This window comes from Mirounga leonina, unplaced genomic scaffold (genome assembly GCF_011800145.1).
Source record: "Mirounga leonina isolate KUSES-001 unplaced genomic scaffold, KU_Mleo_1.0 Mir_114, whole genome shotgun sequence".
In the NCBI taxonomy this organism is placed as follows: Eukaryota; Metazoa; Chordata; class Mammalia; order Carnivora; family Phocidae; genus Mirounga; species Mirounga leonina.
In genome coordinates this window covers 25,483,814-25,504,489 of record NW_023270265.1, presented here as the reverse complement: position 1 = coordinate 25,504,489, position 20,676 = coordinate 25,483,814, and the positions used below count along the sequence as shown (strand labels likewise).

General features: G+C 49.6%; 1 protein-coding gene across 4 annotated transcripts in view; it reads right to left on the bottom strand.

Moving 5' to 3' along the window:
- Nucleotides 1–229: 229 nt before the first annotated feature.
- Nucleotides 230–20,676, bottom strand: part of CNNM1 (cyclin and CBS domain divalent metal cation transport mediator 1) — a 59,852-nt gene continuing 39,405 nt past the window's right edge. For 2 of the 4 annotated variants that reach the window (XM_035026873.1, XM_035026855.1), the window contains 5 exons: nucleotides 15,263–15,426; nucleotides 5,494–5,677; nucleotides 5,247–5,396; nucleotides 3,543–3,644; nucleotides 230–2,538 (listed from right to left, as the gene is read on the bottom strand). In XM_035026873.1, the coding sequence (XP_034882764.1) occupies nucleotides 2,459–2,538; nucleotides 3,543–3,644; nucleotides 5,247–5,396; nucleotides 5,494–5,677; nucleotides 15,263–15,426 (680 nt within the window). In that variant the 3' untranslated portion in view covers nucleotides 230–2,458. The remainder of the gene's footprint in view (nucleotides 2,539–3,542; nucleotides 3,645–5,246; nucleotides 5,397–5,493; nucleotides 5,678–15,262; nucleotides 15,427–20,676) is intronic. The other 2 variants (XM_035026881.1, XM_035026865.1) reach the window with 1 other exon arrangement.

Here is a 20,676-nt window from a genome sequence, read left to right as displayed (position 1 = left end):
TGAGACAATTCCGCGCGCCCCACCCAGCCTTCATCTCCCATGTGAAACCACTTTAGAACTGAGCTCTTCCAGGGGCAAGAAAAACATTCCAGGAAAAGCATTTTCATTTTATTAAAAAAATTATTTACAATTTATTAAGCCTTCATAAATGCTTTATTTTAAAATCTTTTTTTTTTTAACCTGAAGAAAATCTCGGGGAACGGAGCAGGGAATAGGGAGGGGAGTGGTGACAGGCTCCTTTGGGATTTCGCAAAGGGATGGATGTAACTCAACAGCAGTGGCCTGAGCCCTGTGGCCTGAGGGATAATGAAAGGAGGACTAGCCAGGCAGGCCCCATTGGGCCAGTGGCCAGCCGGACAAGAAGATTGCATGATGACAGATCTTGCTTGAAACTCACTGTTGGCTGGTTTGGGTCTCAGGTGCCCAGCACGGAGGGCTAACACTTGGCCTCTTCCTATGAGGCAGAAGTAGGTGTTGGGGATGGGTGGCAGCTGTGGGCTTCTCTAGGGGTCATGCACTGCTGAGCCTCAGGCAGAGCCAGGCAAGGGGGAGGAAGTCAATCATCCATTGCTGGAAAGGGCATCTCCAGCTGGAAAGTCTTTCCTTCCATGTGCCGCGGCCCTCCCATCTGCAACACCTGCTCTGGTTTGGTGGGGAAGAGGGGACAAAGTTACGTGGGGGTATGGTAACACACCCTGGGGTATGCCAAGGATTTCTGAAGCCCTTCACTTCCTGGCGGGTGTCAGCTTTCCCCATCGGTACGATAGAAGACCGCCTGTCTCTCAAAGTCTGTCTCGAACTGCCCCCTAGTCACTTCACTCTGCATTGCAGAAACTTTGGGCTGAAAGTTCCACGAGCTAAAATAGTGGTTTTTAACCCTTTGTGAGTCTGAGACCTTTGAGAATATTATGAAAGCTTTAGCCCTCTGGACAACACACATAAGAACACATACACTAAACTCTGACAGTATGAGGGGTTTCACAGACCCTCTGAAGTCCAATAATGGACCCACCTGGGGTGACTGACCCCCAAACTAAGAACCCCTGAGTTAAAGGTTCCTTTGGGCTAGCATTTTCTTTTGAGATGCAAATGACCCAGAGGAATTATCAGTCTCCCCCTCTCCCCTTGTGATTATTGATTGAATGGGTGTGGGGGTGTGAGATGAGTGGTTTTGGGGGCAAGCAAGGTAAGCCTGGATAGTATATCCCAGTGAAAGGTTTTGGGAATGGTTTGGAGATTGAGCAGACAGAATGGGATCACTGGATCCCTGATAGAGGGAACTCAAGAGATGGGAGACAGAAAGGGAGACAGGTGTCCCAAAGACAACCTTCACTTACTCCAACATTTTCCTGAAGTTTGGTTGGCTATGTGGTTAGTGATCTGAATTTTATTCTCGAAGCAGGTATGGAGTCATTCTGCCATCTGGTGGCCATACTTGGAATTGCATCTGCTCCAACATCAGGTGAAAAAAGATCTAGGAAGTTCATGGAATAAAGTACACTTAGCTGACCTGCTGGGGAGGAGGAGTAAGGGGAGGGGTGGTGTGGAGGGAACAGATGAAAAAGAAGAGCGATTCTTCAATGTTCCTGTGTAATGGACACTGAAGTCCCACGAGAGCTTGCATCCTTCTTGGCTGACCTGGGCACTCTTTGGTTTGTCATGGCTAAACTTGCTTTAACAGCTTAGAATTTTTCTACGTAAGTTTTTGTTTGTTTGCTTGCTTTGATTTCAACTTAAAACCTGAAGTTCCATCTCTGGCTCCCAATTGGGTCTCTGCTCTCTGCTCCTCCTCTTTCAGAGCAGATTTATTGTTGGATCGAGAACTGCTGATATGGAGCCAAAAAGATGTGTCCCTGGGAAAAAACGGTGACTTGAGGTTCCATCTCACGGTCTTTCCATTCCGGCCGAGACACACTTCCCTGGCTGCTAGAACCCTTACCTAACAGGAAACCGGTCACCGACAGTTTTCTGTTCTGTACCATCCCATGCCAACGCAGCTGGGTCCCACTGCCTTAAAGTCCTGGAGGAAGTCTCAGTGAATCTCCTGCACTAACCCCACGGCCTCTGCGCCTGTCCGCCAGAGGCGCCTTCTGAGCTGAGCGAAGCATGAAATATGGCATCAGGGGATCCCAAAGAACGAAAGGGGGGTCAGGGGTCCCAAAGTGGCATTGTCAGCTTGGGGTCCTTTCTTCTCTAGTCCCAGATTGTACTGTGGAGAAGACCATTTCTAGCATGTTCCATTGGAGGCACCTCCATACGTAATGGCCACAGCAAGGCTCTGAGTCAAACTGGAGGCAACAAGGGGAAATCTGCCAAACTGACAGTGAGGGTTGAGGAGATGGTAAGGAAAGCAGAATGCTCTGTCACCTGTGGGAGGCCTCGGGAGACGCAGAAGATGGGAGGGTGGGTTCTCCCTCAGCGCTGAATCTCACATACCCAGCAAGCACTGTCTGCCCCGTCATGTGATCAGAGGCATTAAATTGGAGTTCTCCTCAGAGGCTCTCTCTCCATCGGGTGACCTCTTCTGTTTTCGACCACCTGGAAAACAATTGGTAAGGGTCAATCTCTGGCCGGGAAAAAGCAGAAATGCAGACAAAGCCCTTGACAGTTTGGCAGGAAGTAATCTGCATGGAATCCTGGTGCAAGTATTGGCCTATGTACATCTGGAAGGATTAGGGCAACACCTTCTACCTGAGATGACATCTCCAGAAAGCCAGGCTGGTGTCGGTGGAATGGAGATCCGCCTCCCTGCCCGCCCCCACCCCCCACCCCAGAGGATTGAGTAAAGCCCATGTAATGCCTCAGGATCATCTCTCCATCCCCTGAAGGTCCTGGCCCAACTCATGGGCAGATGCCTGAGAGAGGACTGGTCTCCCAGGCTTTGATGTTCCATGAGCCAGGGTTTTGGTGGGTATAGCTGGGAGCCATTCCCACGGATCTACATTCTGTAGATTGGAAACAATCCTCCTTCTGCAGTGGGGCAGGTGGGGTAATCACATAATTGTCCTCAAGGATGGAGGGGCAGTCTGTCCCCAGCTCTATTGTTTTCAGGAAGGAGTATTTTTCACCTTGTTCTTCCTGCTATCGACTTCCTTCCATGAAGGATATTGCTTTCCTTTCTACTGATGTCTCCTGGACACAAATTCTTTCTTTAAAGGACCAGATAGTAAATCTTAGAGGTTTTGCAGGCCATCTGGCCCCTGTTGCAACTGCTCAACACTGCCATTATGGCCAAAGATAACAAATGGGTCTACCATCCAGTAAGTCTTTATTTACAAGAACAGGCAGGAGAGGGAGGTCAGGATTTGGCCATGACCATGGCTTGCAGACTCCTGTCCTAGACAACCACCAACTGAATGGGACACATCCCCAAACTATCAAGGGCACAGTACCGGCCCAAGCCCTGTTATGGGTTTTCATGGGTGTATCTCATCAGGTTCCCATAAGGAGTCAATGGTTCCTCCTCCAGGAGTGACGTCCTAACATGCTTTTTCTAGCAACCAGGTGGTGGGAGGCTTTCATCTGGGTGAAGAGCTACTCACTCAAGGTTCTCAGCAGCTTCTTGCCCAAGCTTTCCTCAAAGTCGCTGCTGCAGGGGCTGGTCTCTGTGTCCAGGTTGATATTACAACACTCACTATCTGATGCTGAGAAAAAGGAGAGAAGAAAGAACTCAAGTCTTGCCGACACCCAGGGAGTCCAGGAAGGGTGATTCTGGTTGATGCTCCTCAGCAGGTGGCAGCTCAAACCAGAGGCAAGGCCGTGGTGGCCGTAACAGGGAGGGGTGCCCAGGTCTCTGTGGGCTCTCGTTAATTAGCAAGGGGCATTTTAGTGCCACAAAAGGAACAAAGAGATCAGGAGTGAGACTCCAACTATCCAAACATTATTTGGCAGGAGAGAGATAAAGAGGACAAGATGTTCTCTGTTCAGTATCTTTGCCAGACCAAGAGCACATTTGAGTACCCTGGAGGTGGGGATATTTTGTTCCAGTACCTGCTCAGACCTGGGAAATCACAGGACTCGATAACAATTAAGCACACGTCTGTATCTTCTCCCACCGAACCCAGTGGGGATTCAGACGGGCACAGAATCTCAAAGCCGGGAAGAGGCCCAGGCCCTTAATGCCCGTGAGGTAAGAACCTGACCTGGGAGGCAGAGTGGGGTTGTGGACACTTCTGGGGGTGCCTGCTTCCAATGCAGTATGTAGACCACACAAGCCCCTTCTCCGGACCTCCGGGTCCTCATGCAAGGTCCCCTGTGTCACACAAGGACGATGGACTAGCTGAACTCCAAAGACTGTCTTCTCCATTCTTGTTCCTTTGATGCAATTTCTTGCTACATGCTTTAGCTACTAAATTCAGTGTGTGAGGGAGAAAAAGAACATCTGTTCTATGTTCCCGGAACGGTGACTATGTATGTCCCGGATACTCTGAGTAAGCCACAAGTTCAAATATGCTGTCTTACCGACCACAAAAATGGATGAGCACTTGCTGGGTCATTGCTCTGGACTTGAGGGGTCTCAGACTATGGACGGCAGCGGGTCTATCTAGGAGGCCAGCTGGGGTAACTGCTGCCTTGTGGGGGTTGGGGGGAGCAGAGGCACGGCTGAAGGCTTGGAGAAGTAGATCTCAGTGAGGCAAGTACAGGAGGATCTCAGGACTGGTGGGACACTGGGAGCTCAGAGCAATACCACTGCCAAGATGGAAGTGTTGCAAGTCTCAGAGGGAGGTGATATGATCGCAGAGCTCAGGACAAGTCCTACAGATCACGTCCGGCCCAAAGAAGGGAAGAGCCCTGCCAGTAAGAGTGACGGCTGACTTCAGTTTCCTCATCTGTAAGGTAGGTCTCATGAGAACCACCTACTATGCCCAGAGCATGGTACCAAGCACTGTGAGATGCCCTCTGTATTTGCTATCTCATTTATGCACAAAGCTACTTGATGACCTAGCCACCGAGATTTATATCTCTTAACATAAGGAAGAAACTTACCTATTAAGGTCAGGAAACAGAAAATTGCAAGGATCTGAATCCACGTGGAAACCTGCTCCTGACCCTGCCTGACACATTGTCTCCCTGGGAGAATGGAGTGACGCGCCTGATGAGGGGCTGGTGCTCTCTACGCGGGAGTTCCCCTTCCCTCGCTCGCTGTGTGAGGAGGTGGGAAATAGCACACGGGGGCTGGAGCCCCTCGCCCGGTTCTCCCCGGGCCATCCCAGCAACCCACGGCGAGGCCTGACCTCCTCCCTGACCTGCTGTGGTGGGAACGGCTGCAGAAGACAGCAAGAGCTGCTGTGTGCTCTGCTCCTCGAGGCCCCTCCCGTCCTCCTGGGTGAAGGCCATCTCCTCCATCCTCGGGTCCACGACCTCGCCAGCGCCTCTCAGCCCATCTGAGCGGCTGCCTGTGGAGGACAGCAAGTGTGTGACCAGTCTGCTCTGGAGAAGACCTGAGACTCCAGCTGGCTCGGGATGGCAGCCCAGCCCACCTGCCCGACTTACATGGCAGGCTGTTCCTGTTGCTCAGGAGGGTGATGGCACGGTCATCCTTGGGGGTCTGGGGGGTACCGCGGGTCGTAGGGGCTTTGGTGGAGTCTCCGTCAGCGAAGGCCTCCATGTCAGGGGACTGGGGTGAGCTGTCCATGTGGCAGGCGGTGAGTGCATTCTGGTACTGCTGCCGTGTGATCTAGAAGAAAGAGGCACAGGGGGGAGGAAGCTCAAGAGGAGCGGGCGGAGCCCTCTCTGGGTGTGGTCCACTTCTCCGAGCTCAGAAGCAGCTCTGCTGGGGTGCGTTGGAACTCCTGACCTCTGTGGTCTAGGATCCGTGACCTGGGTCCTCTCCCAAGCTGTACCAGCCTAGCAGTTGAGAGCCACTGCGTCACCACCCTCTTTTTTATTGGCTCTGGGCTCCTCAGTGCACCTGGAGGGGCCATACCTTCTCCTGAGACTCAGGAGAGGATGGAGGGGTACCTTCAGTTAGCAGGGTAGTCGCCCACTGCAAAGTTTTAAACGCATGCTGATACTATTGCAAAGGGCACTCTTCCCAAGGGTCAGTGGGCGGGGACTATGGGGAGGGAAGTTCTGCTGTTCCAGGTCCTCCCGTCAGGAAGCTGGAGGCTGAGGCCCGAGAGCACGCAGGCATTTCTGATTTGGACTTGGGCCACGGCCGGATGTGGGCTCATGCTCCTATGTGGGAGAAGTGCACAGCAGAGGTCTCCCAGTTGTCTCCTCTGATCATGGGAGTCTTCCTCGTGATTTTCCTGATGTGTCAAGCCTCACAAGTAAAAGCATCTAGAGAGTCGGGCTTAGCCAGGCCAGAAGGGAGCTTCCAGAATTCCAGGCAGGAAAAGTATGGATCCAATGTCTTTTCTGCAATACGGAAAGGTTTATCGGTCATCCCTGTTCTCTGGGTGTACGTCTGCCTGATATCCTTGTTTCCAGTAAAAACAGGCTGGTTTTTGCACCACCCAATATAGAAACATGATACTGTTAATCAGTGAAAGGCCCTGGGTGAAAAATGAAAATGGCACACGGCGCTACATCCTTCCCACGTACCACGGCCCCTTCAGTGTTTTCCTCCCGTCTTCGTTGCATTTGGCTAGACAACTGGCAAAACCACAAACTGCTCATAGTCCTCTTTCCTTTAGGGGCAGGATTGGTATTACCTGTGGGAACAGGAAGGGTGTGTGGCTGGAAACAGGAGAGGGCATGGTTAAGATTTCCACGTTGGAACAGAGGTGGCTTGAAGCTGGCTTTGTATCTGGCAAGGGCTCTTCCGACTCTGGCCCCTCGTCAACTGCCCACTCCTCAGCACCTGTCCTCCAGGCCCTCCTTTCCCTGGTGGCTGGGATGTGCCCCACGCCTGGCCTCCCTGGGGGCTGTGGGTGATGGTCAAACCCAAGGCTGGAGTCAAGCCCAGACTGCTCCATCCTCACATGCTCTGGGTTGACTCTGCATGCGGATCAAGCAAACTCTAAGCACAACTAATCTAAACACAAAACACCAATTAAGAATGCGTGTCTTTTTGCGATTCTTATGGGACAGACACATGCAGAGATCCTAACCTTCTAGCCATACTGTCGTCCATTAGAGGGGATACAGTTCTCTTGATAGTTTAAAACCGTGATTCTCAAACTTCAGCATCAGAATCACCTGGAGGGCTTGTTAAAGCAAGATTGCTGGGCCCCACTCTCCAAGTTTCTAATTCACTAGGTCTGGGGTGGTGCCCGAGAGTTTGCATTTCTAACAAGTTCCCAGGTGATGCTGATGCGGCTGGTTTGGAGACCACACTCTGAGAACCACTGACTCAAGACCTAGTTAAAATCAGACACAGTCCTGCTCAGGTTTTTCTTCTTTCCCCCTTTAAAGGAGTCAGATGAATAAAGCGACAAAGCGTTAATGGGCGTTGATATTTTTCAGGTCAAAAATTTATGCTCTGTGTTTTATGGCATGCAATGATGGGGGTCTCCACTTAGCATCTGTCTAAAGTCTTCAACAGAGTCAATGTGACTGTGGACTTTTGCAGCCCCCTCTGTTGGGAAGTGAGAGAAGTCAGGTTCTGAAATTTCCCCAGGAGATGTCAACTCTGGAGCCTACCCTCAGTCTTAAACCTTATCGTGACTCAATCCCAGAGAACATCAGGCATGTATTAGAGATTTCACCACCAACTGTCTGTGATGCAGCCCATGCTGATGGTTCAGGGACTTTCAGTGCTTCAGAGAAAGGATCAAAGTGACATGCTAATTATTCATGCCTTCTGGGACAGTGCTTCTCAACCTTGGCAGCACATGAGAATCACTTGGGAAGCTTTAAAATATCCTGATACTCAGACAACACCCTTAAGCAATTATACCCAAATCTCTGAGAGTGGGGCACAGACATCAGGATCCTTTAAAGCTCCCCAGGTGATCCCAATGCACACCACGGTTGAGAACCACAGCTCTGGACTCTTGGAAACGCCCCCTGTAATCAATTACTATCTTGGCTCCCCTTGATAATGGCCTTCACTGATGTTCAGCTTTCCTACTGGACCCCCAGCTTGCGTCGAGGGCTGAAATAAGAAACTTCCATATGAAGAACAGAAACTCTGGCAAAACTACAGATGAAGCCAATATGTATTACTTTTTTTCTGATGTCTTCCATAGTCCTATAGAAATCCGTTTGATAAACCCTTCCCCAGAAATTACTGCCAGGAAAAAGCTCCTTTCTCTAGGTAAATGATGTACTTCCTTACACCGGATGAGAATCCAAATATCCCACTATGTTTGCGCTCTTTGCTTTTATAACCAGGAAGCTCACAGATAAATTATTTACTGACAGTAACAAATTCATGCCTGATAGCTTTTTCACCAAACTGGTTTGCCATTTCTTCTTAATTTCTTATTTAAAACATCACTGGGTTAATTTTGAGGGGAAATCATATACATTGCTGGCGGTGCTATAAATATCCTGAAGAGACAGGACTGATATTAGGTGTTCAGATGTAGTGTTACTCGTAAGAGCTTGCTTTTGCAGGATATGGATATGGAAGATATGGGGTCGGGATATGAGGATGGAACCTTCCATCCATAGAGCGTATTATGGCTTATAGAGCACTGGGATGTGTTATCTCCTTTGCTGCTCATAGCGACTATGTGGGGTAGGCATGAGAGCTCTTGGGATCCCCACTGTACAGATAAGAAAACGAGGCCCCAAAATGTCCAGGGATTGTCTGAAGTTTGACGGTTAGCAAGCTTTCAGAATCCTAGCCAGTGCACGGTCTCCTATTACGCTGTGCAATTTGCCTGGGAAAGTGCTGTTGGAGCCAGGGAGATGGAAGGGGACGTGAGACGGTGGAATTCTAAGTTCCCAGAGCGGGAGACTCCAGAGTCTGATAATGGTGCCCCTGCAACCTGGATATTTGGGGTTAAAGGCCTTTTACTCTTGCTCCCCAGGGGCAACCATCTCAGCCTGGGCTCTGAGCTCTGGGAATGGATGTCCCTCGGCTGCCCTGGGGCTGCTTTCACAACCCTTTAGGGCAGGTGCCCCAATAACTACTTTGTAGGCTTGGGGTCTACAGGCATCTGATGAGTGACAAGAAGCCGGCACACGGCCTGGACCAGTGTCACCATCAAACCCAATTCTCTACCGTGCCCGTAGCCTTCCTCTAGGTGAAGCCTGCTTTGGAGTCTCGCGGGTCCTCCTGGCTTAAAGAACAGAAAATTTTCCTAAATGACACCTGATAAGCTCAACAAAGCATATTACTCTTTTTGGGTTAACCAGTTAGTTTAGATTTGGCTTCTGGTTTAGTCCCAGTTTTGCCACTTTCAAGCTGGGCAACCTTGGCCAAATCATTAACCTCTCTGAGCCCGTAACAGAGGCCCAGAGATAATGAGATAACACCAGTGAACCTGACGTCCAGCTGTTAGAAATGACAGTTTAAAACACATCCACACCCATCTCTCACAAGTTAACTTTATAATGGGCATACACTTCAAAGAGAGGGGTCAAACCTACCATCTCATTATGTCTAAACTGTGGACGGCACGGCATGAGGTGAGGTGGGGGCAGGGGCAATGGTCCCTCTGACCCCGGAGTAGGAGTGGAGGAGCTGCCAAAGCAGGATGAGGTCTTAGGAAAGTAAATTCTTAACTAAGAAAATAAAGCAAAAGACAAAGTAGGGGAAGGAAGGAGATTCCAAGCGGGGACAATGAGAAGAGGAAGATGGAGAGAGGAGAGCCGGTGAGTGAGGGAAGATAGGAGGGAGGGGGGTGTACTCTGGTTTGAAATGGATTTGGGGGCTCAGGGCTCCAGTCAGCTGGTACATTAGCTGTGGTCCCCAAGCCAGAAGCCTCTGGGGAGTGTTGCAAAGTGCTGTATTTAGTTTATTTTTGGAAAGGTTCTGTCCAGGCTGCATGCACAGTGAGCCGTACCATTTTCTCTTTGTTCTTAAGAAAAAGTGAGATCACCCTCCAGTAAGCTGGAATCAAGGATCCAGGAACTCTAACCCTCTTTAAGCATGGTTCTGGAGTAAGAAATGAGCTGGGCATAAAGTATTGTTTCTGGTCTTGCTTCCTTAACAAGGTCCTGAGTTCTCTGTCTGGGATGCATCACACAGGTGTTGGATAACCACCAGTCAATGGTGCTAGAGGGAAGATTCAGACGACCACAGCCAGGACCCATATCAGGGCAGAAGCGTGGCTCTGGGTATGGCGGTGCCGGGGTGGGGGTGGGGGCGGGGGTGGGGGTGGGGTTGCCCGGGGCAGGGGTGGGGGTGTGTGTGGGGGCAGGACCCACACAGGCAGCAGATGGTTGTGTAAAAGGAAAGGCACCGCCCACTGGCTACCTTCTCTTTCGGTCTCACAGCCTTGCTGTCACAATGCTTCCTCTTTTTAAATTAAAAAAAGAAAAAAATCATAAACTACTGCCCTGACCACATGTCACCTTCACAGAAATTGTTGACAAGGCACCACTCTAGAAAATGTGTTCAGGAAACAACCTCTCCCCAGCTGCATTTCTAGATTCAAGCATTCCTTTTCTTTTTTTCCCCCTTCAGTCCTTCTTCTTCTCAAGTTGTTATTTTGCTTCAAGCATGACTTTTTGTCACTTTGCTCCCCTGTTCAACCGCCTGAGAACTCGTTCCTCTCTGGCACAGGACTGTCCAACAGAAATAGAATTGGAGTCACACGGGTTACTGAAAATTCTCTCATAGTTGCATTAAAAAAGTAAAAACAAATAAGTGAAATTAATGTGAATAATGTTTCATTTAACCCAACATATCAAAAAAAAAAATTCACTTCAACATGGAGTCAACATAAAATTATGAACGGGGACTTGTACATTCTTTTTGTATTACGTCCTTGGAATCCAGCAGTATTTTACAGGTGTGGCCCATCAGTCTGGACGAGCCACGTTTTGTGTGCTCGTGGATGTGGCTGCTGGCTCCCGGGTTGGATAGCAAAGGTCCAGCAGATCAACCTGAACCTCTCTGCCCAGTTTCGATAATGTGGCCTTGCGTGGCCAGTGGTTCTCCCACAGCCCCCAGGGAACCACGGGGCCAGCTCAGCTGCTTCTTCACTGTCCCTTGAAGAACTCTGTCTACTTGCCTTCCACATGCCTTTTGTCAGTGTCCCTCCTCTTTCCTAATTCTTAAACGTCTAGTACGTTCTCCAGCAATATCGTGTTTCAAATAAGTGCCACATGAATTCGTAATCCATTAGAGACTGCCCTGCATGGGTCACTACAGCTTAACCTGTGTTTCTTCTCCCTAACTAGATTTCAATCTCATAAGGCAGAGGATATGTTTTATATTTCTTTAGAGAGACCATGGTGTCTAGAGCCATTATTAATGTTCGATAAATACGTACCGACTGGTTCACTGAGGGAATCAAACCACTGCTCAAAAGGCAATGTGTTTTTATTCTCTCTTTACTACTGTAGAAACAACCATTTCTTAGCAATAGCTTGAATCAAATTGTCTTCTCTTACACATGGCCAGTTAAGAACTCAAGCAGCCACTAAATTACAAAGGAAATGGAGATCTGTTTATCTTGAAACTAACCAGAAGTAAGTGTGCCCTTCTGGACATTCTGACTTCGAAGCCAACGTGTTCAGAAGTTAACCTTCAACCAGGGTGCTGTCTCTCCTATCATTAGGATGTTCATCCCCCAAAACACCATCCTGCAATTTAGGGATTCTGCCACCAGATGGTGATGGGGCATCTTGGTCACGGTTACACAATCCAGACCGTAAGACATCTGCCAAATAGCCTAAATTTAATAATGATATTTACAAAATACAATTTTAAAAAATTCATAAGGATGCTTTGGTACCTTCATTCATAATTCACTATGATTAATCCCAGCTTTAATAGTTCTCCCAGATAATCATTAGATACACCTTTCTATCTAATTTTGTAGCTTATCTTGAAGTCAAATTACTCCTGGACTTAATAAATGTTCTGGAACCTCAGTCTGCTGGACATGAAAAGCCCTTGCAAAATCTTCCTGCAGCCCGTCACAGGGGCTTGGGCTGTGAGACCAGCCTTCTTGCACGGTTTTCTCTTTAGCTTCCTCAAAAGCTCGCCCTCTGTTAAAAACGGGGGGAGGGGGCAGGTGGGCGAGGGGAATAAAAGGGCAGCCTAAACAATGGCCCTAACAAGTCTGTTACATCAGCAGAAAGAAATTTTTAACTTTAGTCTAAGACATCATCTTAACTTATATAAAAAAACAAAACAAAAGAGAAAACCAGCACCAAAACAAAACACACACTTGCATTCAAACAGCTTGAACTCCCAAAGTTCCCTCTATAGAACTGTTACAACTGAAGTTTTTAAGAGATGGGGGCCATGATTTGAAGGAGGCTTCTGAATAATACTTCGACTGGTTTCTAGCCTTCCCTCAACTTCTTTTGACATTTAGTCTCCTCAATGTCAAAATGTCGAGGTGGGAAAAAGGACCATGTTCTGCGCTGCTCAGTTGCCCCAGGTCACAGCCTGGTCCTCTTGCCTGACCGAGACGATGACACTTGCACCTCAGGACGGACCTCGGGTTTGGGGTTTTTAACCTGTCCGCCGTCTCACGCCAGGCAAGACACTTCCCTTTTATGTTCCTCATTAGCTGTGAATGTCCCCCTTCCTTATGTTCTAGGCCTGGATGTCTATGAGCTCACCTGTAAGTTTTAAGAAGAACCTTACATACTTAATGCTAGCTGTTCATCTTAACACATTGCTCTTTGAGGAGCTGCCCCCTCCATCCCCTAAAAGTTGCTCTCCAATCTATGCACACCTAGAGATGTTCCAGAAAACTCTGGGCTCACCACAGTTGCTCATTAAACAGGACGCCTCAAAATCTCATTCACTTTCCTCCCCAGACCAGCAAGCCAAATCCTCATACTGATTTCCTAAACGAGTTATATAAACCATGTGAGGGACTGAACATTTGTGTCCCCCCCATTCATATGCTGAAATCCACCCCCCACCCCCCCACCCCCCGCCCCGTGCTGATAGGTGGAGGTGGGGCCTTTGGAAGTAGTTAGGTCATGAGGGTAGAGCCCTCATGGATGGAATTAGTGTCCTGCTAAGAAGAGAGCTTGCTTCCTGTCCGTCTCTTCCCACCACGTGGGCATACAAGAAGACAGTTATTTGCAAACTAGAACATGGGCTCTCACCAGACACTGGATCTGCTGGTTCCTGGAACTTGGACTTCCAGCCTCCAGAACTGTGAGAAGGAAGTGTTTGTTGAGGTCACCCAGTCTATGACAATTTGCTACGGCAGCCCAAACTAAGACAAATGATAAGACCTGAGAAGCAAACTTAACAAAAATTCCCAGTGCACTTGCAGTGAATCCAGGGGGCTCCCGCCGGCCTAAAGATGCCACAGGACATGGCTGCTGAGCCTCCACTGTCATTTCGCGTCAGCCTCGGTCTTTGCGCACTGTGTGCAGGCACTCAGATCCATGAGCCACCAAGCTCTCTCCTGCTTCCGTGGTTTCTCTCTTGAGTTCTCCCCACCGCCCCTTTCAGGTCCCAGCCAAAATGTCCTTTTCTCAGCCCGCTCTGATAACCATTTCTAAAGCAAGCAGCCCCCTTGCCAACTCTGCCCAATCCCTGTTTATCCCACGACCCTGTTTGTTTCCTTCACGGCCTTTACCACTACCTGAAATTAGGTTCTTTACGCTGTGGTTACTGGTTTATCCTCTCTGTCCCCCTCCTAGCACAGAAGCTCTAGAAAGGCAGGAGCTTAGGGTCTTGTTCACCACAGTCCCTTGCCAAAGCCTAGACAAGCACAGAGTAGGCATGCGGTCAGTATGGTTGAGCCACTTACTCATACTGTGACTTTCAAGTTCTTTTCCCACAAACCATGTGACGAGCACTACAAACCAGCAAGAGCTGGCATAATAGTTTCTCTGCTCACATTTTCCCTACCTCCACTTCTGAGGAAGGCCTGCAGTGAGAGGGCCTCAGGGCTGAACGCAGGGAGGGGAATCATGGGTTTCAGTTTTCTGAGGCTTTACCTTCATTGTCATACAGGATTTGTTAAGTGTCTCCGTTCATATAGACCCATGAGTATTGCTGGGTTAGTTCCCAAAGTCACTTCTCCTTGGGGCTCCTTCAGCTCTGATTTCCCATAACTCTCCCTAAAGCCCAGGGATTTGAGGGTTTGGACTCTGAAGACAGAGAGACCCAACTCTGAAGCTTGGCTCTGCCACCCACCAGCCCTGGACTCCTCAAGCTCCAATGTCTTCATCTCTAAAATGGGAATGACAGTAGGACCTACCTCACAGGGTGGTGGTAAGACTAAGTGGATCATTCAGACAAAGGAGCCATAAAGCACATGCACAGAGTACCCCACAAACAGTTACCCCACCCCACCCTCCAGGCTCAGCCCCTGCCTCTGGTAACTTTCCATCCTTACAGTTTCAGCTCAGGGTGTCTGCAAGGTTCTGGAACACAGAAAACCAGCCAGCGCACACTGCTCTCAAATTATCGGAGCTTGTGTTCTGGACAGGAGAGGACCTCTTCCCACCTTTGTGATTAACACATCTCTCATAATCCAGCCTGCAATTAACCAAGTGAACTCATCGGGTGTTTAGTTGGACTTGGAGAAATGGGACTCACTCCTGATCTCTGGCCCAAGCATGTAACGGTTTGCAGAATGCTAGCAAACAAAACAAAATAAAGCCTATCAAAGCAAGAGAAAGGAGGAAATTCTAGGTTTCTGTGCAATCCCAGTCTCAATGAGGAGTATGAAGAAACAGCTCCCCACCCTTTAACTACAAGGCGATGAGCATCGCTGCTTCTCCCACCTGTGCAGTGATGCTCCCCTGAGCCCCACACAGCCCAGCGATGGCCAAGGGCAGGACGGTTACACGAAGGGTTAACAGTGAACATACATGCCAAATTGCATTTTGGACCTGGAACGGTAAGATGTAAATATATACCATCATACGTAAAATCATAGTGTGGTTTCTTCTAGACACCTGGTTTATGAATCACCTGCAAATTTATCTTGAAAAAAAACCCCAAAGCAAGCTGGTGCCAACGGCAGGGGATCCAAAGGAAACGGTTCTGCTGCCAACTTGTCTCAGGCAAGCGAATTCCCTATCGCTCTATGCCTCTGTTTCCCCACACGAGAAATGGGGGTCAGGAGATCCTAAGGGCCCTTATAAAGCCAGGGAACAATGACCAGCCAGCGTTCTCTCCGAGGGCGCTGGGATGCGCATCCTGTGCCCCTGCCCCCTGGGGCTGGCTGGCTGGCGAGCGATGGCCCTGCCGGGGGCGGGGGCGGATTACCTTCACGAACTGCACATCGCTGAGGATGTGCACTGAGTAGTCAGGAGTGTAGAGGTTGTTGCTGCCGCCGCACAGCTGGGTGCTGCTCCCCCCAAAGTCGCTGCGCTCTCGGTTTGGAGACTCGGAGCGGTTCAACCCGCTGCAGCGAGAAGGGGACCGGTTTACTGCAGATGGTGGGGGAGAGGGAGAAAAGGCAAGGAGAGGCGGGTGGGGAGAAAGGGGGGGCGGAAAGAGAGAGACGGGGGGCGGGGAGAGAGAGAGAGAGAGACGGGGGGGGGGGGGGATGGGGGGGGGAGAGAGAGAGAGAGAGAGGTGTTTACTGAGGGCCGGCAGGAGTTCTGGGCAATGCTAACACTGGGTGGTCGACGCGGGCCCGCACCCTTTCCGTCAGAGGCTCAGGGCTCCCCTCTGCTCAGGCTCCTCCTGCTCCCCACAACCTCCACCAGCGAGGAGCTGGGCAGAGGTGGACCACAGCCTTTCTCAGCTCTGGTCTTTGGGCTAATGCAGGACATGAGGACCGTGCTGTGAGTGTGGGTATAGCTGCTGCAGAGCGAGAGATCCTCTACCAGGATCTAAACTCCACTCACAAGCCTTAGGTTTGACGGCACATACGACCAATCCTTGCCGTGGTGAGGTACGTTAGCGGGGATGACTCAGGTCTGCCCTAACACTGGCAGGACCCTGGACAAGCAGAGGCCCACAAACTATATGGGTACCTATTTGAGTCGCATTAATAAACTGTTAAAATATGTTCTATCCTTGTCCTTGACAATTATACCATCAAAACCCGGAAGGCAAGGTCCAGCTCCTTAGAATTTCTGCTAAAAGGGAAAACATAAAACAGGGCTGTATGGGGACAAACAGCCCCTGCCCTAGGGGCTTCCCAGTCCCATTCCCCCAGCGCTGTTTAGGGGAGGCACTCCAGGATTCCCCTATCTGAAGTGTGGTCCAGAAGGCAGAAGACAGGCTCTGGCCCTGTGAGTTCCTCGCCCCACAGAAAGGGCTAGAACTGAGGAGGGCCAAAGTGGGGTCCTCTAAAGTGTGGGTCTAGGGCAGGACTCCATCTAGGCCTAAGTGGGGGCGGGGGGATACTGGAATAACCCACAGGCATCCTAAATGTTCAGAGTCAGGGTTGGTTGGTTTGTTCTCCCATTTTCAAGAACTGCTTCTAGGGAAAGTTCAGTTAAGACCACGTCACTTGGTTTCAAAACGGATTATGTGAACCACCTTCCTGGATCAAGAGAAGAAAGGTTCTTCAGGTGACCCTCACGTAATCTCAACCACAGAATAAACCTGAGGGAGAGAATTGCACTCCGCATTTCTTTCCCCACAGGGCAAGGGGCTGTGCAGCCAGCCGCTGGTAACACAGACTTCGTTCAGGAGCTCGGATGCAGGGTGTGGCTCCTCAGAGCTTCTGCTCCTTGTACTTTCAGGGGAGAACCTCGGGAATTCAGTCCTGTCTCCTAAGATAATGGTGCCACCAGTCAAGATAATTGATTAGCATCTATCTGGAGCGAGTCCTTGAGGGTTCACGGTCTGTTTAGCTGCAGGCTGTTACCGTTGTCCGGCAAACCAGGGAGTGAAAAGGGTAAAATAACAACAGGCTGCATCATTTTTCTCATTAAAACCATAACAATCGCTGCCTTGATAGGATTATAGAATTAGGGACTCTATTCCAGTGTCCCCTTCTCAGGAAGTGCCCCTCACATATACTCCATCACTTACTGCCGGAAACCTGGGGGGCGCCCCTGATTCCTGCCGCTCCCCCAGCCCCACACCAGGCCCTCTCACCTCCACTTCCGACATAAGCCGGTCGGCCTCTATCTCTGTCCCCACTCAAGTCCCAATTACCAGGACCCCTAAACTCCTTGCTTTGTCCCCGAAAGCCCCCCATGACCTGACTCCTGCTTCCCTGTCTGGTCTCATCTTGGGGACTCTCTTCCCCTCCCCCACTTGCTCGGCTGCCCTCAATCACACAAGTGTGCCCCCACTACCTCAGAAGATGCCATTTCTCCTGCCCACCTTCCCCCCGCCTTGGGTCTCAGTCATCAGGTCTCAGCTGAAAGCCACCTTCTCTGAAGACTTTGGCTGTCCTGAGGTTTCCCTGTTTTTTTCTATCACTGTCCCTTGTTCATTCTTTCAAAGTACTTTTCACAAGTTTTAATTCATTACGTGTTTGCACTTGTGACGTCTACTCAATTCAATGCTAAATTTCATGAGGGCAGAGATCTTGTCTTTTCTGGTCATTGTGGTCCACTAAGTACATATAGCATTGTGCCTGGCCTAGAGCAGGTGCTCAATAAAAATGTATAGAGTGAATGAATCAACACCTAAGGGTCCCCTAAAGAGTTTTAATGTAGAATCTAAATTTTGTTTAAAAAAAGATTTCAGAGCTCTCAAATCATCCTGGGTTGAAAAGCCTTTCCTTTGCAGCTTACAATCATCCTGGGGAAGCTGACTACACCAAGAAGCTTAGGGGCGGATAGAAGGACACTCCAACACGGCGGCTGGACAGAGTCAGAGAGTGTGCAATGAGAATTGAGGCACCAAGGGGCCTCGGGCTTTGGCCCAGTAACTTGAGGAGGAGGCCACAGGGAACACCAGGACTTTGTTTACCTAAAGCATGTGAAACTGGGGATCCTGGCGTCAGGTCTCTAGGGCCCTACTTATCCACTGGGTGATGGGAGGGCCAGACCCTCTTCCAGTGACCACGGACTAAGGCCAGTGATGGTGCCATGGAGAACAAGAGTGAAGCACCCAGGTGATCGTAAATGGCAGCAGCACTGGGCAGAAGAGCATGCATTTCATTTCTGGTTCTGGTCCCTTGAAAACAAGCTGATGCGTTCTGGCTTGGCTAGACCCTTTGTGGTCTTCTGGGGTGCTGGCTGCAAAGTTAAGTCAATGGCGCTTCCTCAGGGTAACTGCTGTGGAAAAGGGGGCAGGCAGTCCTGCAGGAGGGTGACTTCTTTGTCGTGTGAGTGGAGTCTGGAACGCCGTATCCTGACCTGGTGGGTCTTGTCCGCAACTTAGTTTGGAACCAGTGGAGAGAGTATGAGCAGGGCCTGAGAAATAACCATCTCTCCCTGACAACCCTCCACTTTGCCTGGTGGGACACGTGCTGCACACACCCCACCTGTGCTCTTCCATCTGTCATCCCTTATATCACAGCTCCAGGCGCGTTCCAGGAGGATGGCAGGGAGACAGGCCTCTCTTATCTACTAGACCACTTCCATCCATAGAAGGCTCTGCCTGAATCACTTCCACACTCTGTGGGAAACAGAGGCCACAAACACCTCCCTGTCAGCCCAGAGCTCTGGTCCTCGCTGGTACCCCGCACAAGCATGCCACCTGCTGTCACTCCCAGGACCACACGTCAAATGCAAGCGACATCACTGTTGTGCGACGAGGAGAAGCATATTGTGTTTCGTTTTTTAAAAGTAAGAACAAGGTTATTGAAGGTTTATTCAAAATCCCAAAGGATTCACAACACTGAAAGATACAACTGTCTTATAAAGGTCGGGCCTATAAAAGCAGTTTTTGAAAGGAAAAAAAAAACAAAAAACAAAAAACAAAACACAAACCCTCACTTCACGGCAAAGAAAGTCCCAGCTCATCTGAGTGTTGTGCAAGATCAATGTTTTCACGTCCCAGAGCCTGACATTCCTCAATAGGTAGGATGCTGATGACTTGGCATTTTGGTAATTGTGCACATACACTCAGAGGTTTCTGAGCAAGGGAAATGGAAATGCTTTTAATAAAAAAAGAGAAGAAATCAGTAACAGACGAGTGTCCCAGCAGCATGGCAAACTAGTTCAAGTTGTATAATTCCCCTTGGCATTTCCTAAGAGCAGAGGCCCAGGCTGGGGGAGTGAAGTGAAGAGGAAAATGCTAAACTAGAGTCAAAGAGGTCTTAGAGGGGACAGATCAAACAGGGATCAAACTGACCACAGAATCCCTCACCAGGAGGTAGGCCAAGCAGCTGACAAATCCCTTGTCCACTCTTGCTTACATCATACCCTCAAGCTGGCCCTGGAGACTGGTGGGAAGCAGGGTTTTCTGCTCTAGACTCCCAAGTGCTGTGGGGAAGTGTGACAGACCGCATTCCTGCAGCCTCTGCATGGTCAGGCTGCAAGGGACATCTGTCCTAGACAGCAAGTTGGAGTTACTGAGGTTGGGTGGAGAAGACCCTGGGGCAAAATTGGGTGTGGGCTGGGAAAGGATTTTACACTCTAACTGGGGCTGAATGAAATCTCCTCTGCACCGATAGGCGGGGCCCCATGAACCTATACCCAGCTCTGGGATGCTTGCCTCACTCATGACACCTGTACCTAGAGCAGAACCCATGACACAGAAGAATGCCCCGCTTCCTGTTTCAGTCTGGGGATCTGAAGGGAATGTAGGGTTCAGTGGCTGCCTGCGTCTATCTTTAGGAGCATCAGTGAGGGACAAGGGGGAAGAGCCCTCTCCGGTCATGGTCACTGTGCCATGGGCCATCTGTGTTCTCCAAACTGGATGGGGGAGCTTAATTACATAGGTCTATAGGAGTACAAACTAGGATTATTAAAATTCATCATTCTGGGGTAATATTCAACATCAGACAACCAAATGCCAAAAGCTCTCTGTCAAAGCTACAATGTGAACTCTGCAAATCAGCCCAAGTTAGGAGCCCAGATGAACTCGCTCACATTACATGGAGCTTTAATGGTTCCCAAATGTTTATGACACAAAAGCCAACCCAAAGGAATACTGCCACTTACCACATTTCACAAAGGAAAAGGATTATTTTTAGAGACTCCCTGTATATTCTGGGAGGAAACGGTCCCTATCGATCTCAAAGCACATTACAGATGTCAACTGACACTGGAAAAACATCACTGCTCCTGACCTCTCTCCTGCTCCATGCTTTTGTGGATTTGGAAGGACTGTCATGGGGAACCTGAAATCATCTCCACTGGGAAAAGATAAAAGGAATGAATCTGGAGAAAGGGAATGATAACTGCAGTGGAGCTGTGTAATCTCAGCGGGTTGATCAGAAGTCTACTTTTTAAATGAAAGCACCTGCAAAGTCGGCTAATTACATCATGCTCTGGAAGCAATGCACAAAACCACTCCATTCTCCTTATTTTAAACTAAAGCTCAAATAGAAGGAAACTGCCTATGGATAATGGTGGCAATATTTGGTGCAGGGACCACTGGCCTCAATCCACTGTGAGCACCATAATTCATTAGCATGACTGCTTTCAAAATGCTAATAAGTCACAGTCCTCTAGGGCAGAACCCATGATACAGAAGAATGCCCCGCTTCCTGTTTCAGTCTGGGGATTTGAAGGGAAAGTAGGGTTCAGTGGCTGCCTGCGTCTATCTTTGGGAGCATCAGTGAGGGACAAGGGGGAAGAGCCCTCTCCGGTCATGGT